This window comes from Salmo trutta, chromosome 35, assembly GCF_901001165.1.
Source record: "Salmo trutta chromosome 35, fSalTru1.1, whole genome shotgun sequence".
Taxonomy (NCBI): Eukaryota; Metazoa; Chordata; class Actinopteri; order Salmoniformes; family Salmonidae; genus Salmo; species Salmo trutta.
In genome coordinates, this window is record NC_042991.1 from 1,408,754 (window position 1) to 1,432,451 (window position 23,698).

Below are 23,698 nucleotides of genomic sequence, written 5' to 3' on the forward strand. Positions count from 1 at the left end.
TTTGTGTTGGCATTTCCAGTGGCACAGCCTGACATTTCAACATGTCTCTGAGGGATGCGGCTTTAAACACACGCAGCACTTCCTCTATAAATGCTGTGCTGATGTCCTTAAGATGCTCTCAGAAATCATGAAAAGACATCCCCATTCCTTTAGCCTGTTAATTTAAAAAACGGATGGACAATACAGTAGCCTGCTGTACTACAGCTAAAAGTGGTAGCATTAGAATAGCGCTCAATAAAGGCAGGTGTGGGTTAGGGTCGGGTGTGGGCCTCAGATTTTCACTTTATCACATATAGTTGGGCGGTTGCTACAAACACCTGACCCGCGCATCACGAACGTACACCCCCTCCACCCATATCTCTCTCCCCACCCCCGTCTTACCTGTTCATGTTTGGTGAGGCGTGTCTTGTTGTGGATGTCTGAGGAGACAAGGTTGAACTGATGTCTCTCTGCCAGCAACCTCAGTAGGATGACCACTGTCCTGCTGCCACACTTCCCCACGCGGTTATACACTACCTGACTGGGGAACAGCAGAACCTGCAAGGGGAACACAGGAAAACACACACTGCTGAGTGAGGAGATTAAACAACTATATAATCAAAGAACAATTAGTTCATCAATGCCACTGATTGTTGCCTTAGGAAGGTAAAATAAGGCAAAGATAAGGCTAAGAATAATGTTAGGTGCAGCTTAAACAGGACACCAGGTAAGAAAATGGAAATACACTGCCAATGGGATTGGACCCCTCATTTCCCTCAACTGTCACTCTGTTCTTCCTCTCTGACTTCCCATGAGCTGTTCTCACTCGACCCCCGATGCCCTGCAATCCTGCAGATACACTATATATACAAAAGTATGTGAACACCCCTTCAAATGAGTGGATTCGGCTATTTCAGCCACACCCATTGCTGACAGGTGTATAAAATTGAGCACACATCCATGCAATCTCCATAGAGAAACATTAGCAGTAGAATGGCCTTCCTGAAGAGCTCAATGACTTTCAACATGGCACGTCATAGGATGCCACCTTTCCAACAAGTCAGTTCATCAAATCTATGCCCTGCTAGAGCTTCCCCGGTCATCAGTAAGTGCAGTTATTGTGAAGTGGAAATGTCTAGGAGCAACAACAGCTCAGCCGCGAAGTGGTAGGCCACACAAACACACAGAACAGGACCGCCGAGTGCTGAAGCGCATAGCGTGTAAAAATCGTTTGTCCTCGGCTGCGACACTCGCTCAGCACAAGAACTGTTCGCCTGAGAGCTTCATGAATTAGATTTCCATGGCCAAGCAACTGCACACAAGCCTAAGATCACCATGCGCAATGCCAAGCGTCGGCTGGAGGGGTGTAAAGCTTGCGGCCAATGGGCTCTGGAGCAGTGGAAACATGTTCTCTGGAGTGATGAATCACGCTTCACCATCTGGCAGTCCAACGGACGAATATGGATTTGGCGGATGCCAGGAGAACGCTCCCTGCCCCAATGCATAGTGCCAACTGTAAAGTTTGGTGGAGTAGGAATAATGGTTCAGGCTTGGCCCCTTAATTCCAGTGAAGGGAAATCTTAACTCTACAGCATACAATGGCATTCTAGACGATTCTGCTCTTCCAACTTTGTGGAAACAGTTTTGGGAAGGACCTTTCCTGTTTCATAATGACAATGCCCCCGTGCACAAAGCGAGGTCCATACAGAAATGGTTTTTCGAGATCGATGTGGAACAACTTGACCGGCCTGCACAGAGCTCTGACCTCAACCTCATCGAACACATTTGGGATGAATTGGAACGTCAACTGCAAGCCAGACGTAATCGCCCAAAATCATTGCCCAGCCTCACCCAATGCTCTTGTGGCTGAATGGAAGCAAGTCCCCACAGCAATGTTCCAACGTCTAGTGGAAAGCCTTCCCAGAAGAGCGGAGGCTGTTATAGCTGCAAAGGGGGGACAGACTCCATATTAATGTCCATGATTTTGGAATGAGATGTTCGACGAGCACATACTTTTGGTCATGTAGTGTGGACTCCACATGCAATGCTTTAACACACACACACACGCACTCACTCAAACAAATACCTGTTTGCTTCTCTTCCTGTAGGCTTTACAGACGCTCCACACCCCTTAGTTGCAATCCTTCTAATTTTGTGTACCCTGCGCGCACAACCCATCCTGTCAAGAACGCCAACGTCATCTCAGCCTATGCTGCCCTTCAGTCCCTAGACTGGCCTTGATGGAGACATGGATCACCCCAGAGAACACTGCTACTCTAGCTGCTTTTTCTTCATCTGACGACATGTTTTCTCATAGTCCGAGAGCATCTGGTCGTCACGGTGGTGGCACAGGGCTACTCATTTCTCCCAAGTGTAGATTAAAAAAATTATCCTTAATTCTATCTCATTTGAATTCCATGCTGTCTCTGTCACCTGTCCACTCAAGTTTAACATTGTCATCTATCACCCACCAGGTGCCCTTAAAGTTCCTCAATGAGCTTGACACCTTAATAATCAAATTTCTTGACCATGGCTCATTGTACTTCAACCTCCCGACGCTTTAATAAGCTCTTTCCACCTCTTTCTTTCCACTCCTTTCCTATTTTCACCTCAACCTTTCCCAGTCACAAGGCAGGCAATACCCTTGACCTCATCTTCACTAGAGGCTGTTCACCTACTAATCTCACTGCATCACTACTTTGTTTCCTTTTCTCCCCTTCTCTTCTCCAACTCTACCCAGTCAGCTCTACCCATAAGTTGCAATTTTCACTCTCTCTCCTACTACTCTCTACTCTTCAAGCCTCTCTCTGCTAAATCCTTTTCCATCCTGTCTCCTTACTCTGCCTCTTCGACCCTACTCTCCTCCATTTCCGAATCATTTGATTCTCTCTGTCCCCTTTCCTCCTGGCCGGCTTGACCTTCCCCTCACGCTCTGTGGCTGAGTGACTCGCTGTAGCCAGCTGAACGGAAAACGTCCGGAGGACCTATCATCCTTCCACTCCCTCTCTACTTATCTTCCTCTGTATCCAACTCATCCCTGACCACTGGCTGCGTCTGTCAAGTTGGACAGAGAAGCTCCCTCCTCAAGAATGTCAAACTACAGACCGATATCCCTTTCTTTTCTTTCCAAAGAATTTGAGCTTGCTGTCTGTCTCTGACCAACTCTTGTTATCTCTCTCGGAAAGATCTTCTTGACCCTAACCAGTCAGGCTTCAAGGCCGGCTCACTTAACTGAGAGCGCTCTCCTCTGTCACGGAGGCTCTCCACTCTGCCAAAGCCGACTCTCTCCTCTGTTCTAATCCTCCTAAACCTATCCGCTGCCTTAAAACAACGTGAACCATCAGATCCTCCTCTCCACCCTCTCAGGGATGGGCGACTCAGGCTCTGCACACTCCTGGATTGGATCCTATCTGGCAGGTCACTCCAACCAGGTGGTGTGGAGAGGATCTGTGTCTGTACCATATGCTCTCACTACTGGTGTCCCCCAGGGCTCGGGTTCAAGGCCTGTTTCTCTTTACACAGTCACTCAGCTCTGTCACATCCTCACATGGTCTCTATCATTGCTATGCGGATGGCACTCAACTACTCTTCTCCTTCCACTCTTCTAACACCAAGGTTGCGACACGCATCTCTGCGTGCCTGGCAGACATCTCAGCTTGGATGTCGGCCTACCACCTCAAGCTCAACCTTGACAGAATGGTGCTGCTTTCCTGCCTGCTCCAAGACCACTGCATCATGGTTGACAACTCCACGGTGTCCCTCTCCCAGAGTGCAAACAACCTTGGAGTGACCCTGAACAACACCCTGCAAACATTAAAACAGTGACTCGCTACTGCAGTTTCATGCTCTACAACATCCTAGAGTGTCTAATCCAGGCACTTGTCATCTCCCATTTAGACTACTGAATATTCCTGTAATTTATTCAGAACACAGCAGCCCTCCTTGTGTTTAACCTTCATAAATTCTCCCATGTCACCCAGCTCCTTTGCACACTCCACTGGCTTTCAGTCTTAGCTCGCATCATCCTCAAGACCCTGGTGCTTGCTTACGGAGCAGCATGGGGAACTGCTTCTCCTTACCTTCAGGCTATGCTCAAACCCTACATGCCAACCCGAGCATTCTGTTCCGCCACTTCTAGTCTCTTCCCTCCTACGGGAGGGCAGCTCCTGCTCATTCCAGTCAAAGCACTTCTGTACTGGCACCCCAATGGTGGAACAAGCTCCCCTGGCACCCCAATGGTGGAACAAGCTCCCCTGGCAGTCAGGACTGGTGGAGTCCCTCCAATCTTCCGAATTTAAAACACACATTTACCCCATTGTTCTTCCCAATTTCGTGGTATCCAATTGTGCAGCGCCCCATGGGTCTCACGGCCTAGACTCAAACCAGGATCTCTAGTGGCACAGCTAGCAACAGCAATGCAGTGCCTTAGACCACTGTGCCACTCGGGAGGCCCTACCCTACCTCTTTTAAGAGTATCTTAAATAACTGCTGATAAATACTTTGAGAGAAAATGTACTTGATAAGATCGTGATATCTTTTCTCACCTAGCTATCTTAAGATGAATGCACTAATCGTAAGTTGCTCCCCATAAGGTTGAACACCGCACCCCGCAGATATATACAGTGAGGGAAAAAAATATTTGATCCCCTGCTGATTTTGTACGTTTGCCCACTTACAAAGAAATGATCAGTCTATAATTTTAATGGTAGGTTTATATGAACAGTGAGAGACAGAATAACAACAAAAAAATCCAGAAAAACGCATGTCAAAAATGTTATAAATTGATTTGCATTTTAATGAGGGAAATAAGTATTTGACCCCTCTGCAAAACATGATTTAGTACTTGGTGGCAAAACCCTTGTTGGCAATCACAGAGGTCAGACGTTTCTTGTAGTTGGCCACCAGGTTTGTACACATCTCAGGAGGGATTTTGTCCCACTCATCTTTGCAGATCTTCTCCAAGTCATTAAGGTTTCGAGGCTGATGATTGGCAACTCGAACCTTCAGCTCCCTCCACAGATTTTCTATGGGATTAAGGTCTGGAGACTGGCTAGGCCACTCCAGGACCATAATGTGCTTCTTCTTGAGCCACTCCTTTGTTGCCTTGGCCGTGTGTTTTGGGTCATTGTCATGCTGGAATACCCATCCACGACCCATTTTCAATGCCCTGGCTGAGGGGAAGAGGTTGATTCCTCACCGTTCTCATGATCATTGCAACTCCACGAGGTGAGATCTTGCATGGAGCCCCAGGCCGAGGGATATTGACAGTTCTTTTGTGTTTCTTCCATTTGCGAATAATCGCACCAAATGTTGTCACCTTCTCACCAAGTGTCTTGGCGATGGTCTTGTAGCCCATTCGAGCCTTGTGTTGGTCTACAATCTTGTCCCTGACATCCTTGGAGAGCTCTTTGGTCTTGGCCATGGTGGAGAGTTTGGAATCTGATTGTTTCTGTGGACAGGTGTCTTTTATACAGGTAACAAGCTGCGGTTAGGAGCACTCCTGTTAAGAGTGTGCTCCTAATCTCAGCTCGTTACCTGTATAAAAGACACCTGGGAGCCAGAAATCTTTCTGATTGAGAGGGGGTCAAATACTTATTTCCCTCATTAAAATGCAAATCAATTTATAACATTTTTGACATGCGTTTTTCTCTATATTTTTGTTGTTATTCTGTCTCTCACTGTTCAAATAAACTTAACATTAAAATTATAGACTGATCATTTCTTTGTCAGTGGGCAAACATACAAAATCAGCAGGGGATCAAATACTTTCCCCCCCACTGTAATTAGCGTAATACAAAAAATCTCCATTAAAAACCTGTCAGTTTTAGCAAGAGCCGTCTGTTATTTTGCATTGGATACATCGCAATCCACCGCATCTGCGGTGAAAGGTGACAGCTAGAGCGATGTTTGTCAGACCATGACACATCCCGAAAATCTTTAAAAAATTGCCTGTTGCTTCTGAGCGGTTTGGCCTAAAAAAATATTATGACTCCTCTATGGAAAGATGAGACTCTCACGAACACAGTGGTGTTCTCTGTTTTGCTTTAGGACACTCCACAAGACTCGTCTGAAGTTACCCCGGAACAAGTTGAAAAAAATTATGGAAATACAGTGAATTCGGAAAGTATTTAGACTTCACTTTCACACATTTTGTTATGTTACAGCCTTATTCTAAAATTGATTAAATTGTTTTTTCCCCCTCGTTAATCTACACACAATACCGCATATTGACAAAGCAAAAATAGGTTTTCAGAATTTTGGGCAAATGTATAAAAAAAATTAAAATAAATTGACATAAATATTCAGACCCTTTACTCAGTACTTTGTTGAAGCACCTTCGGCAGCGATTACAGCCTCAAGTCTTCTTGGGTATGACGCTACAAGCTTGGCACACTGGTATTTGGGGAGTTTCTCCCATTCTTTCCTGCACATCCTGTCAAGCTCTGTCAGGTCAGATGGGGAGTGTCGCTGCACAGCTATTCTCAGGTCTCTCCAGTGATGTTCAAGTCCTGGCTCTGGCTGGGCCACTCAAGGACATTCAAGAGACTTGTCCCGAAGCCACTCCTGCGTTGTCTTGTCTGTGTGCTTAGGGTCGTTGTCCTGTTGGAAGGTTAACCTTCACCCCAGTCTGAGGTCCTGATCGCTCTGGAGCAGGATTTCATCAAGGATCTCTCTGTACTTTGCTCCATTCATCATTCCCTTGATTCTGACTAGTCTACCAATCCCTGGCACTGAAAAACATCCCCACAGCATGATGCTGCCACCACCATACTTCACAGTAGGGATGGTGTTGGCCAGGTGATGAGAGGTGCCTGGTTTCCTCCAGACATTACTCTTGGCATTCAGGCCAAAGAGTTCAATCTTGGTTTTATCAGACCAGATAATCTTGTTTCTCATGGTCTAATAGTCCTTTACGTGCCTTTTGTCAAACTGCAAGCGGGCTGTCATGTGGCTTCCATCTGGCCACTCTACAATGAAGGCCTGATCTGATTGGTGGAGTGCTGCGGAGATGGTTGTCCTTCTGCAAGGTTCTCCCATCTCCACAGAGGAACTCTGGAGCAGTTTGGCAAGGCTGCCATATCTAGGAATAGTCTTGGTGGTTCCAAACTTCTTCCATTTAAGAATGATGGAAGACACTGTGTTGTTGGGGCCCTTCAATGATGCAGACATTGTTTGGTACCCTTCCCCAGACCTGTGCCTCGAGAAAATCCTGTTTCGGTGCTCTACGGACAATTCCTTCGACCTCATGGTTTGGTTTTTGCTCTGACGTGCACTGTCAACTGTGGGACCTTACATTATATAAACAGGTGTGTGCCTTTCCAAATCATGTCCAATCAATTGAATTTACCATAAGTGGACTCCAATCAAGTTGTAGAAACATCTCAAGGATGATCAATGGAAACAGGATGCACCTAAACTCAATTTTGAGTCTCATAGCAAAAGGTCTGAATACTTACAGTATGTAAATAAGGTGTTTATGTTATTTTGCTGACATTGCTTCCAGAGGCAGTTTGGAACCCGGTAGTGAGTATTGCAACTGAGGACAGACTATTTTTTTACACGCTTGTCACAGTCGTCGTAGTGAACAGACCAAGGCGCAGCATGTAGAGTGCTCATTCTTAATTTATTATAGGAGAACACTTAAACAGAAAAATAACAACGACCAACAGTTCCGTAAGGTACAAAGACTAATACGGAAAACAACCACCCACAAAACCCAAAGGAAAACAGGCTGCCTAAGTATGGCTTCCAATCAGAGACAACGAAAGACACCTGCCTCCTATTGGAAACCATACTCCAAACCTGGAAAACGAAACATAGAAAATGAAAACACGGCACCTACACTAGAACACACTAGAACACATTCCCTTAAAACAACCCCCCTGCCACACCCTGACCATTCTACTATGGCAAATGACCCTTTTCACTGGTCAGGACGTGACAACGCTACGCACTTAAACTCACAGAACGGGACCGCCGAGTGCTGGTGTGGCCTACCACTTCTTGGCTGAGCCATGGTTGCTCCTAGATGTTTCCACTTCACAATAAAAGCACTCAAAGTTGACCGGGTCAGCTCTAGCAGGGCAGAAATTTTATGAAATTACTTGTTGGAAAGGTGGCATCCTATGACGGTGTCACATGGAAAGTCACTGAGCTCTTCAGTTCATTCTACTGCCAATGTTTATACACCTGTCAGCAACGGGTTTGGCAGAAATAGCCAAATTGAACTAATTTGAAGGGGTGTTCACATAATTCTGGCCATGTAGTGTAGGTGCCGTGTTCAAGGGATTGTTAAATAAATATGAACTATTTGGTTTATATAACCACCTCTTGAGCATATTCAGAACTACACACGTAAACTTTTTTTATTTTATCATAACACGTTATTTGGCAGAAATGCCTTCTGGGACATGTGAACTTTCATGTGTCCTAACAAACTTGTAAATAAGAATAAAAGTGTTAAAAATTACGAGCCTAGTTGGTTTAGCCACAGAAAAAGACAGGAACGTTCCTGCTAGCCATGATTGGCTGAGATAATGGCTGGGCTGGACATGCCGAGAGATGAGATTGTATTGGTCTGCCATGTAGCATGCTTCTGTCTATAACATGAGCTGGTCAGTATGTGTAGGTAATACTTTCTAACGTGTAAAAAAAATAAGATCACGTAGTAGAATTGCAAAAGTGTTGGTCTCCACTTTCTGGAGGACTGAGTTTTGAAATCAGTGGGATTAGAGTATGATAGCTCCATCTCCTTGGAGAAATGTCAGGTGTTTGATTGCAAATATGCAGAGGGAGTCAAAGATTACACACAGAAGGCTGTTGTATAAAACACCTCTGTCCAGATTACATCTTCAAACTAAGGGCAACCATGGCATCTGTGACAGAGGGAGAAGCGTCCCTCCATGTATACGGGTAAGAAAGTGTTAGCTAGCTGCATTTTGAGATACTATGTGTCATTATAAGTAATTTTCATTTCAAGTAAAAGCGTACTGTTAGATAGCTAGCTAACATTTGCTGACTAGCTCGATAGCTAATGTTACATGAATGATCTGTGTAGTAATATTATTCGTATCTCAGAGCCATTTGCATTGCTAGTTATAGCCTCATGTTAGCTAGCCAACATTGAACCTGGTTGGTTAGCTACCTGCAGATTCATGCAGGGTAGTAAAGTTATGAGTTGGGATTATGGTTCATTGATTAGCTAGCTAACTACATGTCTAAACCAAAGACTCCACTATGCAAGTAACCATTTTACTACACCTTCTGTATCCTGTGCATGAGACAAATAAACTTTTGATTTTATTTTATATAGTATGTGTTTACCAGAGACGGTAATGTGAAAAACATGACCTGCACAAAAGTCAAATTAGGATAATGTTAGGACAACAAGACAGTGTCCAAGTTCTAAAATTCTCTGGTAGAATGCCCTGCTTTTATTTTATCACACTAACAACCATAAACTGTTTTCTGTAATTGGCTCGCTGTTGGAAGTTTATTTTCCTGCAATGAAGACAAATGCACTAAAGTGAAGACGTCAGCTAAATGAATTGGTCATTATTTGAACTGGCTAGCCAGCTAACTTAACATTAGCTAGTTAGCTAACAAGCTAGAAACGAACCAAAATATTGTTTAGGAAGTTGCTTTTAGTTGCCTGGTTTGCTAGATTGACATCTACAAAAATTATTTTTAAATGGGTGGGTTTATTGGTATTAAAATACACTAGTTAAACTATTTTGGATCACCAGGCTGCTGATATCATGCAGCCTTTAGTTTTTGTGTTTATACCTTTTTTATAACAACAATGACAAGTTTGATGTCGGAGGACAATCGAATGTTCATGATGTCACTGTGACAACTGTCGATAGACGTAGTATAAACCAGCCTTTAGTCTTGATCTTTGGTTGTTTTGTACATGGCCTCATGTGAATCCTTATAGAGATGGTTGGGGCTAAAGCTTAAAGTCAAATAAAATTAAACTGTATTCGTCACATGTGCAGAATACAACAAGTGTAGACCTTACCGTGAAATGCTTACTTACAAGCCCTTAACCAACAATGCAGTTCAAGAAGAGTGAAGAAAATATTTACTAAATAAACTAATGTTAAAAAGTAACACAATACCATAACGAGGCTATATACAGGGGGTACCAGTACCGTGTCAGTGTGCGGGGGTACAGGTTAGTTGAGGTAATATGTACATGTAGGTAGGGGTGAAGTAACTAGGCATATTACACAGTGAGTACCAGCAGTGTACAAAGCAAAGGGTGGGGGTTGGGGTCAATGTAATAGTCCGGTGGCCATTTGAATAATTGTTCAACAGTCTTATGGCTTGTGGTAGAAGCTGTTAAGGAGCCTTTTGGTCCTAGATTTGGCACTCCAGTACCGTTTGCCTTGCGGTAGCAGAGAAAACAGTCTGACTTGGGTGACTGGAATTTTATGGGCTTTCCTCTGACACCGCCTATTATATAGGTCCTGGATGGCAGGAAGCTTGGCCCCAGTGATGTACTGGGCCATACACACTACCCTCTGTAGCGCCTTACAGTTAGATGCCGAGCAGTTGCCATACCAGGCGGTGATGCAACCGGTCAGGATGCTCTTGATGGTGCAGCTGTAGAACTTTTTGAGGATCTGGGGACCCATGACAAATCTTTTCAGTCTCCTGAGGGGGAAAAGGTTTTGTCGTGCCCTCTTCACGACTGTCTTGGTGTGTTTGGATCATGATAGTTTGTTGTGATGTGGACACCAAGGAACTTGAAACTCTCGACCCGCTCCACTACAGCCCCGTCGATGTTAATGGGGGCTTGTTCGGCCCGCCTTTTCCTGTAGTCCACGATCAGCTCCTTAGTCTTGCTCACATTGAGGGAGAAGTTGTTGTTCTGGCACCCCACTGCAAGTTCTCTGACCTCCCTATAGGCTGTCTCATTGTTGTCAGTGATCAGGCCTACCACTGTTGTGACGTCAGCAATCTTAACCTGTTGGGGCTAGGGGGCAGTATTTTCACGGCCGGATAAAAAAACGTACCCGATTTAAACTGGTTACTACTCTTGCCCAGAAACGAGAATATGCATATAATTAGTAGATTTGGATAGAAAACACTCTAAAGTTTCTAAAACTGTTTTGAATGGTGTCTGTGAGTATAACAGAACTAATATGGCAGGCCAAAACCTGAGAAGATTCCATACAGGAAGTGCCCTGTCTGACAATTTGTTGTCCTTCTGTTGCATCTCTATTGAAAATACAGCATCTGTGCTGTAACGTGACACTTTCTAAGGCTTCCATTGGCTCTCTAAAGCCGCCAGAAAGTGGAATGGGGTGTCTGCAGTCTCTGGGCAAAGAACATCAGCAGAGTTTGTAAGTGGTCAGCCTGGTGACAGTGAGACTGAGATGCGTGTTCACGAGACTTTTCAATTTTTTTTCTTTCAGCCTTTGAATGAATACAACGTTGCCCGGTTGGAATATTATCGCTATTTTACGAGAAAAATGTGTCATCTGATGAAGATCATCAAAGGTTAGTGCTGCATTTAGCTGTGGTTTTGGTTTTTGTGACATATATGCTTGCTTTGAAAATGGCTGTGTGATTATTTTTGGCAGGGTACTCTCCTGACATAATCTAATGTTTTGCTTTCGCTGTAAAGCCTTTTTGAAATCGGACAATGTGGTTAGATTAACGAGAGTCTTGTCTTTAAAATGGTATAAAATAGTCATATGTTTGAGAAATTGAAGTTATAGCATTTTTGAGGTATTTGTATTTCGCGCTACACGATTCCACTGGCTGTTGACTAGGGTGGGACGCAAACATCCCACCTAGCCCATAGAAGTTAATGATGGTGTTGGAGTCATGTTTGGCCACGCAGTCGTGAATAGAGAGTACAGGAGGGGACTAAGTACACACCCCTGAGGGGCCCCAGTGTTGAGTATTAGTGTGGCAGACGTGTTGTTGCCTACCCTTACCACCTGGGGGTGGCCCATCAGGAAGTCTAGGATCCAGTTGCAGAGGGAGATTTTTAGTCCCAGTGTCCTTAGCTTAGTAATGAGCTTCGTGGGCACTATGGTGTTGACTACAGCTCAGCGTTCAATGAATAGCTTTCTCACATACTTTTGTCCAGGTGGGAAAGGGCAGTGTGGAGTGCGATTGCGTCATCTGTGAATCTGTTGGGCCGGTATGCGAATTGGAGTTGGTCTAGGGTATCCAATAGGATGCTGTTGATTTGATCCATGACCAGCCTTTCAAAGCAGTTCATGGCAAATGACGTGAGTGCGACAGGGCGGTAATAATTTAGGCAGGTTACCTTCGCTTCCTTGGGCACAGGGATTATGGTGGTCTGCTTGAAACATATAGGTATTCCAGACTCAGTCAGGGAGAGGTTGAAAATGTCAGTGAAAACACTTGCCAGTTTGTCTGCGCATGCTTTGAGTACACGTCCCGGTAATCGAGAACAGCTAGTGCCTCAAAGCAAGCATACAATGCATTTAGCTCGTTTGGTAGGCTCACATCACTGGGCAGCTCGCGTTTGGGTTTCCCTTTTATAGTCCATATTAGTTTTCAAGCCCTGCCACATCCGACGTGCGTCAGAGCCGGTGTAGTAGGAGTCAATCTTGACGCTTTGCTTGTTTGATGGTTCGTCTGAAGGCATAATGGGATATCTTATAAGCGTCTGGATTAGTGTCCCGCTCCTTGAAAGCGGCAGCTCTAGCCTTTAGCTCGATATGGATGCTGTCTGTAATCCATGGATTCTGGTTGGGACGTCGTCGATGCACTTATTGATGAAGCCGATGACTGAGGTGGTATACTCCTCAATGCCATTGGATGAATCCCGGAACATATTCAAGTCTGTGCTAGCAAAACAGTCCTGTAGCATCCGCGTCATCTGACCACTTCCATGTTGAGCGAGTCACTGGTACTCCCTGCTTAAGTTTTTGCTTGTAAGCAGGAATCAGGAGTTTAGAATTATGGTCAGATTTGCCAAATGGAGGGTGGGGGATAGCTTTGTATGCATCTCTGTGTGTGGAGTAAATGTGGTCTCGAGTTTTTTTCCCCTCTGGTTGCACGTGACATGCTGGTAAAATTTGGTAAAACTGATTTAAGTTTGCCTGCATTAAAGTTCTCGGCCACTAGGAGCGCCGCTTCTGGAGCAGCATTTTCTTGTTTGCTTATGGCCTTATACAGCTGTTTGAGTGCAGTCTTAGTGCCAGCATCGGTCTGTGGTGGAAAATAGACGGCTACGAATAATATATTTGAGATAGTGTGGTTTACAGCTTATCATAAGGTACTCTACCTCAGGCGAGTAATACCTCGAGACTTTAATATTAGACATCGCGCCCCAGCTGTTATTGACAAAAAGACACACCCCCACCCCTCGTCTTACCAGACGTAGCTTCTCTGTTCTGCCGGTGCACGGAAAATCCCACCAACTCTATATTATCCGTGTCGTCGTTCAGCCACGACTGTGAAACGTAAGATATTACAGTACTTTATGTCCCATTGGTAGGGTAATCGTAGGTCATCAATTTTATTTTCCAATGATTGCATGTTAACAAGTTGAATGGATGGTAGTGGGAGTTTACTCGCTTGCCTTCGGATTCTCAGAAGGCAGCCCAATCTGCGTCCTCCTTTTCTCTGTCTTTTCTTCAAGCAAATGACGGGGATTTGGGCCTGTTCCTGGGAGAGCAGTATATCCTTCTCGTCGGACTCATTAAAGGAAAAAGCTGAGTAATCATTGTTCTAATGTCCAGAAGCTCTTTTCAGTCATAAAAGACAGTAGCCGCAACATTATGTACAAAATAAGTTAAACAATGCAAAAAAAACTAACAAAATAGCACAGTTGTTTAGGAGCATGTAAAACATCAGCCATCCTCTTCGGCGTCATCTTAACCGCTTAAGAGAGTGTGAACGATGCTGAATGGGTGTAGACAAAGAAGAGCTCTCTAGTAGTTTTACCAAAATATTCAAGGGCCATTTTCTCAAAAGTGAGGTTACAAGTTTATCAACGTTCAAAGCATAATTACTTCCCCATTGTTCCTCAACTGTAGTGTATGATATATTATTTTCTCTGAGTCTCTACTTTTTACCCAGTGTAAAAAACATAATTTCAAATTTTGCTACACATGACCGAATCGAGCTGGTCGGTCAGATGTTGATGTTATTATCTAGCTAGCCAATTTTGACGTGGTCCATCAATCAATGTAGCCACATATGTTCTAAGATGGCGTAGCAGTCGGACGTGTGTTTTGTCCTTTCCCGTCCTGTCCTATGTAAAACTAAATGCATGCTCTTCAACCAATTTGCTACCCACCTTCCCGACAAGTATCACTACTCTGGACGGTTCTGACTTAGAATATGTGGACAACTACAAATACCTAGGTGTCTGGTTAGACTGTAAACTCTCCGTACAGACTCACATTAAGCATCTACAATCCAAACTTAAATCTAGAATCGGCTACCTATTTCGCAGCAAAGCCTCCTTCACTCATGCTGCCAAACATACCCTCGTAAAACTGACTATCCTACCGATCCTTGACTTTGGTGATGTCATTTACAAAATAGCCTCCAACAAGCCACTCAGCAAACCAGATGCAGTCTATCACAGTGCCATCCGTTTTGTCACCAAAGCCCCATATACTTGTCAATATCGGGTGTATGAGAAGCGAAGTCAGGTGCAGGAGAGAAGCGAAATGTAACCAAGCGCACTTTATTATAGTTCCAAAATACGAGAGCACTACATAAATAAAAATACGCTCAAAATCACAGAACATAACCAAAGTAAAGCGCGTAAATCAAACACCACGAAAGAAATGAAACAATTACACACAAAACATGATGGGAAACAGAGGGTTCAATACAAGTAGATTGATTGGGGAAATGATAACCAGGTGTGTATGGAAACAAGACAAGACAAATGGATAATAGAAAAATGGAGCGGTGATGGCTAGAAAGCCGGTGACGTCGATCGCCGAACGCCGCCCGAACAAGGAGAGGAGCCGACTTTGGCGGAAGTCGTGACAATACTACCCACCACTGCGACCTGATGCTCTCGTTGGCTGGACCTCGCTACATATTCGTCGCCAAGCCCACTGGCTCTAGGTCATCTATAAGTACATTAGGGTTACTTACCACTGTTTACCAACTGTACAAAGCTTATACCGGTAACTTGCAAAGTAAACACTAACAGTACAATGGCAAATGCGTCCTTCTGCTGCTTGACAGGCAGAGCCCACAAAGGATGGGAAATTAAAATAAATCATTCATACTTGTCAGGTAAAGTTCGCTTTTATATCACTCAAATATCCAATTAATGGTGGCCAATATTGATAGATCACTACCCTCACGCATCTGAAATGACATGATCAATTGATGTTTACTGATCATAAAAAGCATGCAGTTATACTTGCTGTATACCTCCCGATGATGTGTGCAATTGTTTGCATGCAATAATTGGATATTTGTTGTTCTGACTATGCGCTTCAAGACGTGATGATATAACAACCAAATAGTTTACATTTATTTAACAATCCCTTAAACGGTACACAGTTGTCAATGGTTTTAGCGGCGCTGGGGTTCTCCTTGCCCCTCAGCAGGCAAATCTAACGCTCTGCACCTTATTGTGATGTTTTATTGACAACGACCTATATAAGAACACATTTTGTCATTGTTTTGAACATTCTCATGTTGAGCAGAGCTGTCTGGACTCCCTGGGGTAGAACTGTTATTGTATTTATGGCTGAGATACAATCTATAAATAAAGATTAATAGCAAGCAGACTGTGACTAAGCACATACTGTACACACACACACTACTTCCTGACACACACTTACTGTAGTTCCTAGAAACAAACCGTAGTGCCAGGCCTGTAAGTCAGCCTACCATGGGAATAGTGTAAAGGTCTTCTGTTTTGAGTTAGCATGGCTGTGCTGCGTTTACATCACTGCTGGCACAGAGATTCTCATCCCTTGCTGCTCTGCATGTCGACGTCTCAGGCAGGACATGCTGGAGTACTCTACACTTCATGTTGTTAACGCGCTGTCTGACTGATTATCTCTTTTCTCTCCCTTCCTACCCAGAGTGGAGCGGATTCACTGAGCTACACGGTTAATGGGACATCATCTCACATCAGAGAAAATCTGAGAGAATAAAAAACAGCACAAGCAAACTATTGCAATACTGGCCAATGGGGAATAAAATATGTTAAGAAACAGGAAAACAGTCGCTACTTGTTATTTGGGGTTTTTCGTCTTGGTCAGGCCCAAAGATACAGGGCTAAGTTCACGTGTGCATGCCATGAATCCAAACAGCCAATTTCAGGGAAATGTGTCACAAAACACGAGAGACTTGCATATGTTGCGTGTTTCCTTACATGTAACTAACTATACCTTATAGTTTGAGGGCTTTTGCTTTTATTTAAGTTTAGCCCTTTTTACACTTTTCAAATACCTTCAAAACAAATTCCCTGCATTAAGAACATGCTTTGCCATAACCAGTTAAGGTATACTTAACTAAGCCTCTGTCAGAAATAGCCAAACAACTTCAGTTTAAGGGGCAAATTAGAGGATGACACATCTCACGTAGCGTTAGCTGCTAACATAGCATTACCATTACTGTCTGAGAGGATGACATAATGACAGACGTGGCTAATAGCAATGTTACCTTCACAGAGGGTAGGGAAAACTAGGGGCTTAGCCACCCCAGTATAAACCATCTGATGTGGTTGCTAATGGTAGCTAGCGGCTAAACTTTGAGCTGAAAGGAGTGAAGAAAAAGAGGGGTTTAACCACAAGTATAATTAGTAATACAGTACCAGCCAGTGTAGCCCACACAAGAGCACAGGGCTTTACAGTAGTCTATGTGTCCTTTCTCTCCATTATAATCCCACTGGTCAGTGATTTAACAGATTGCAGTGCTACTGTGTCCGTGTTCTATGGTAAACAAATAGTTTTGATTCATCATTATGACTTAGGAAACAGACAAGCTGTTCCTGGCTGCCTTTGGCTTATCCCGACTCTGACCAGTCAGCCTTTCCAGATGGCCAAATCCTAGCAGTACAAAAGCAAGGTTGATATGAGCCAGCCACCAGTTCTTTCATCCACAGTTATTCCTGTCCATGTGACCATGTAACTCAGAGTTCGTCTTGGTCAAATGGTCAGGAAAAACTCCTGGCCTATCTCAGTGCTTCTGATCACCACAGTCCAGACAGTTACACCACAGTTCACGCCAGCCCCTGCTCAGATAGAAAATACCATGGCTTGTACTTTACCTCAAAGTTAGCCTGGGTTAGTGGCCAACACTACAACAGACCTCTCCAAGTCAACATAATAACATATAAACATGGGCCAGATGTTGCCCGGATTAATCAAAACAGCCAGACCTTTAGGTCAGCTCCAAACAGACACGTAGCCAGACCTCTCCTCAGACACACACACACACACACACACACACACACACACACACACACACACACACACACACACACACACACACACACACACACACACACACACACACGATAAACTCTGAACCCATAGCCAAATATAGCTAGCCTAGACACGTTCACGAACAAAGAAATGTGTCTCCCACCAAAAAACACAACACTGTAATTATCCAATTTGTGAGTTGGATTGATAAATCTGTCACCGCACAGAGAGAGAAGGGGGAATGTGAGACAGGAAAAAGAGACTGAAAGAGAGGTGGATCAAAGAGAGAAGAGGGGAGAGAATGATATAGACAGGTGGTAGGTAGAAGGGTGAAACTAGTGGATGAAAGAAACCGTGGATAAAGGTTGAAAAAGAAAGGACAGAAATAGAAAGGGTGAGAAGAAATAGAAGTGAGATAGAGGCAGACCGATGCAGCTGGCCAGACACAAGGCCCCAGTGTGTGTGTATGTCTGTGTGTGTCTGTCTGTCTGTCAGTATTTGGTATTTAGAGTAAGTTCACACTCAGCTCCTCCAGACATAGACCTCACCCTTATCCTGCCTGGACTGGACTGGCACACACAGGGCAGCAGATCAGAGAGAGATGGAGGAAAGAAAAGGAGAGTGTAAAATAAAGACAAAAACAAGGAGAGGGGAAGAGAAAGAGGGTGGAGAGCATGGATGAGATGAAGTGTGAGGTATAGAAAGATGGAGTGATGAAAAATAAAGAGGGACTGCTGTATTAAAGGTCTTACCCTGGGAGCTGGGGGTCCGTGGTCATCGAGATACGTGGACTCTCCTGTGAAGAAACAGGTATAGATATGTAGAATGTGATAATATTCAGAGGGACTACAGTCCAACAGTTGTATTATGGCAAATCCACTGGCAACACAGATTCACAGGCTAGTGAACTCAAGTCAAGGGTGACCAAAGTACTTAATAAATGTCAGACAGACAGGCAGACCACAGGTGTAATACAAATCTATATCCAGCCACAACAATCTTCAATAGCCACCTAGAAAAAAACGGTCGGTCACGATCCCTCTAAGAAAAACACAGCGGCCTTCACATCCACATAAAGCGTGGGAATGTCGTCATGACTGAGTTACAGTGGTTTCTCCTTTAAAAGTTGTGTCATACTGCGGCACACCCTGCATTCTGCTGCAGCATTCTGTGACACGTCATTTAATTCTCAGCCCTTTCTTCTGTTACTGCAAGTTATTGCTAGTTTGACAGATAATTTAAAACCTTTTTTGTAATAACATAGTATGAGATTGATTTTAAGAAATTTGGCTTAATTAATTTGATTAATATTATGGTGTTTCCGTTCAGAGAAAAAGTGTCAGTTTGTAAATTCAGACGTTTCGCTCTCGGAGCGCACACTGGACATTCAGGCCAAGGAGTAGGGTTGATTTGAGCGTTCTGGCCTTACAACGGCAGTCAAGCACCCAAGCTAACGATGCTTCGACGGTGGCTGTTTATGAGTGCAGAGGGTCCCTGGTTCGAGCCAAGGTAGGGGCGAGGAGAGGGACAGAAGCAAAACTGTTACACAGGCACCATTGTAATCGATCGCAAGACCAGAAATAGTCAGAAGCTTTTATTTTTTCCCTACTTTTTCATTACGCAGACATAAGCACAGTTGACACCATCGAGGTGCGGATGTTTACATTCTACACAAGTAGTTTTTTTCCAGTTTCGTCCGACGAACAGATTGTAGTGGTAAAATAAAAAGGGATACATTTTTAATGGAATTCAAAGCATCACTCCAGTCAAAACAGGCTCTGCGAACGTTCGATTCCATCAATTTGCTATGGGCTCGCGCTAGTGTTCCAGTTTAGCCAACGTTCTTATTAAGCCGACCCAAATGTCCATTGACAAAGCACAACGACTATACCATTTAGCTAAGCTAAGAATGACGAGAATAATCAAGTCAATAAACATTGGGTAGCTAGCCTATAGTTAATATACTGGCAAGTTTGATGTATAACTACTAACGTTAGGTAGCTAGCTAACATACCGGTACATACTGCTGTAATGATATGCTATGTGGTTTGTAAGGACAGCGTAGCTAACAAATTGTCAGCCAACATAACGTGTAAGTTAACTTATTTGAAAAGTCATTACTTTACAACATTGAGTAGCAAGCTCCCCCCTGGTCGATAGGGTAAATCTGGTCTGTGAAAGGAGGGGAGGGTTCACACCTAGCTCAGCTATTAGACTATTCTTTAGTAAAGGTTGAATAGTCTATTGTTCAGCTATTAGCCCTCCTCCCCAACTTGAAACAAATTGCTGTTCCCATCTCATTCCTTTCCCTCTTCCACGCGTCATCATTCTGCTCCTGAATGGCTCGCTTGTGGGCGTGCTGGCAGGATATAGCAGCATTTTCAGTTGTGCGTCAAGAATTCTGCACACAGTAGCACGTTTGTATGAAAGTGTGGTTATTCACAGGCAAATTGTTATATGCTATTGAGGTACATTTGTGTCTTTTTGTCCAGAGCAAAACCTTTTTTATTTTCAATCAAAAAATAATTGTTCTGAAAGGAAGTCAAAGCGGACACCTACGAAGATGCCGTCATCTCAGGTAAGCAGCACTGGGCTGTATTGACGTATCCTAAAAATGACATCTGCTGCTTTAGATTGAACTGTCATATCTATTATTGTTTTCATATCTATAAAAAAAAGCTGTTTTCTTTACTTTCAGAGAGCGAGCTGACCAAGGGGTCAAAAATGTAGATATTGCCAGATGTTCACTGTCCGAGGAACAGGCCGTGGAAGCTTTATTGCTAGCAAGTGTCCAACCAGAGGTAATTCAACTTTTTTGTGTTCTTTTTCTCCATCTCTGCCTGTCTTGTTATACATAGAACCTGTCTCACATGCATTAATTAAAAAACCTTTAAGATGTCAGCTGCTAATTTTCAGATTTACACCACATAAACTGGATTATCTGTTGCTGGACTATCTGTTGCTGCCAAGTCATGATTTATATAACTCTGGATTATTTGGAACCAAAACAACATTTGTTGTTGAAGTAGAAGTCCTAGGAGTGCATTCTGACGAAGAACAGCAAAGGTAATCACATTTTTCTAATAGTAATTCTGAGTTTAGTGAGCCCCAAACTTGGTGGGTGTCAAAATAGCTAGCCGTGATGGCCGAGCTATGTACTCAGAATATTGCAAAATGTGCTTTCGCCGAAAAGCTATTTTAAAATCTGCCACCGCGATTGCATAAAGGAGTTCTGTATCTATAATTCTTAAAATAATTGTTATGTTTTTTGTGAACGTTTATTGTGAGTAATTTAGTAAATTCACCGGACGTTTCAGTGGGTATGCTAGTTCTGAACGTCACATGTTAATGTAAAAAGCTGGTTTTTGATATAAATATGAACTTGATTGAACAAAACATGCATGTATTGTATAACATAATGTCCTAGGAGTGTCATCTGATGAAGATCATCAAAGGTAGTGCTGCATTTAGCTGTGGTTTTGGTTTATGTGACATATATGCTTGCTTGGAAAATGGCTGTGTGATTATTTGTGTCTATGTACTCTCCTAACATAATCTAATGTTTTGCTTTCGCTGTAAAGCCTTTTTGAAATCGGACAATGTGGTTAGATTAACGAGAGTCTTATCTTTAAAAAGGTGTAAAATAGTTGATTGTTTGAGAAAATTGAATTGTGGTAATTTAGTTGGTTTTGTCTTTCGCGCCGTGCGATGCCATTGGCTGTTGGCTAGGGGTTCCGCAGGCTAGCGGAACGTCTGTCCTCAACAGGTTAAAGGCACAGTCAACCTAGTGTATGTAAACTTCTGAAATTGAATTGAATTGAGAGAGAAAGGGGGGGGGGGGGTCGGTTGGGTTGTTCTTAAACATAAAGAGAAGGGAGAACCTCTACTTGAGAGGCAATAATGCTTTGATGACACCTTGGAGAGTGAGTGCAACAGTTGAAACCGCTTCTAATGCATACAGGAACAGACTCATTATTCATTGGTCTGAGCTGTGTCGACCAAAGCCTTCTCTCTTGGCTTGGGCTCATTGGCACATTAGTTCTAGGCTTGTATAGGAAGTCCATTGCATGACTTGTAAAGCACTGTTTACACTTTCTGACGGTGGTGTTTGGACTCTGGGCAATTAGTTCTCTAAAGAGTGGCCTGGTGTCAGAAACACACACACACACACACACACACACACACACACACACACACACACACACACACACACACACACACACACACACACACACACACACACATCCCAGCAAGTATCCTTGCAGGCCTCTGAGTTATATAGTGCCTGCCGTGACTTCCTACAGCACTTCTTTAGTACATTAGTTTATCAGCTGCTACAGTATATTAATATGGAGACAGCTGCACTGTGCACACACCCTCCGGTGTGTCTGCTGCACACACACACACATGCATTCTTGCTGAGGAATGCTGAGGGAGGCTTGTCGTGCAGAGGTATCTGAGGTCATTCCAGGGTGGGGAAACGAGAGACAGATCCTCCCTGTCGTTCATCTTCAGGGCCAACCCCCTTTGTGTGTTTCTCATTTGCTCTGTGCATCGGGATTGGAACTAATTTCTTCCAGGGCACATGCTCGTAAAACAGACAGCTGCCATCCACCCACACCACCCACAATGACAGGAGCGGTGGAATCTACTGAGCCTCCATGGAGTTATGTGTTCTTCTTTAGTCCCCGTTCATTGTCACCTAAATCAGAGCCATTTTGGCTGCATTCACAACTGAACACAGCCCACACAGACTTAAACTATGGTTGGATTCTTTGGTTTCATGCTATGGCTATAAGTTCTATGGCTGTTTGGAGTAGAAACTTCGATGGTATACATCCTCTCACACTGGAGCCATGATGATCTTTGATGAACAGCCCTCTTTCTTATATGACACTCAATAATTGAGGCCAACTTACAGAGGTCATGGACAACAGTGATTAAAGAAAGGGAGAGATGAGATGGAGGAGGAAGGGAGGGAGATATGGGGGAGGAAGGGGGAGATGGGGGAGGAAGGTAGAGATGGGATAGATGGGGGAGGAAAGGAGAGATGGGAGAGATGGGGAGAACAGGAGGTGGGAGAGATGGGGTAAGAAGGGGGAGATGGGGGAGGAAGGTAGAGATGGGAGAGATGGAGAGAACAGGAGATGGGGAAGAAGGGAGAGATGGGGTAGGAAGAGGGAGATGGGGAAGAAGGGAGAGATGAAGGTAGAGAAGGCAGAGATGGGGGAGAACATGAGACATGGGGGAGGAAGGGAGAGATGGGGGAGAAGGGCTTGGGTTCACACAGGAGGAGAGGTTGATGTTCCTTGACCCTCAGATACACCTTCAACTGACTCACAGCCAGGGGTTACAGAGAGGTGAGTGTAGGTGTCTCTCTCTTTCTGTATTTGTGTGTTTGTGTGTGTGTGTGTGGCCAGGGGGTTAGTAGGATTAATGTGTCATGGGACACATGGTAGTGCTACTGGCTGAGATACCTATGAAGGGTGCCGCACGTTAGGAGGTGCCATCAAACATAACTGTTTTCTCATTAGCTACCCATATGTAGTTTATATGTTTACTCATCAGAAAATATCAAGCTAGACTAATTAAAGTGGTTGTATAAATACAGTAAATAGATTGTAATAGAGCATTCCATTTTGTAAAAAAAAACAAAGACCCTGATACGAAACATCTACACAAACTATGGAAAATTCCATCACCAAATCTCAGTCTTAGCAACAAACGTTCCCAAATTCCCAATAGCTTTTCTATAAATCCAAGATGGCTTAGCAGTGGGGATATCTGTTTTGATTGTCTTGTCCTGTCCCTTGTACATATCGTTTTTTCTTCTTATATATTTAGTGTATATTTGTAGAATTTTTTAAACCTCATTTTCCATCTATGGACTGAACATACTCTCCTGCAACCCGCCTCACCCAATGTGGTATGGATCTGTTATATTTACTATTTTTAACCGGCACCCACTTCTGAAGCTAGCCAGCTAACTAGCTACTAGTTAGGCTGGAGCTAGCCTCGAACTAGGCCCATCTCCCAGCTAGCTGAAGAGATTCCATCAAACAATCCCTGGGCTTCAATTACCTCTTTTGCCAATTGGCCTAGACCCTTTGCTGCCGACACGGAGCCCCGCCAATCCATCACGACTGCTCTACCAACGTAACCGTCCGAGGAGGTTTCTGTCCCAAAGCAAGCACCAGTTAGCATGAAGCTAGCCTCGAGCTAGGCCTTTCTCCTGGCTAGCCAAAGAATTCCATCAGATAATTCCTGGGTTTCAATACCTCTTCTGCCAATTGGCATGGACAATATGCCTGACC

The 23,698-nt window shown here is 43.9% G+C and overlaps 1 protein-coding gene across 1 annotated transcript in view; it reads right to left on the reverse strand.

The window, feature by feature from the left end:
• usta (uronyl 2-sulfotransferase a) overlaps positions 1–23,698 on the reverse strand; it is a 174,244-nt gene that overhangs the window by 37,170 nt on the left and 113,376 nt on the right. The window contains exons 2-3 of the mRNA XM_029732957.1: positions 18,137–18,180; positions 382–537 (exon numbers count right to left, since the gene is read on the reverse strand). Coding sequence (XP_029588817.1) covers positions 382–537; positions 18,137–18,180 — 200 coding nt within the window. The remainder of the gene's footprint in view (positions 1–381; positions 538–18,136; positions 18,181–23,698) is intronic.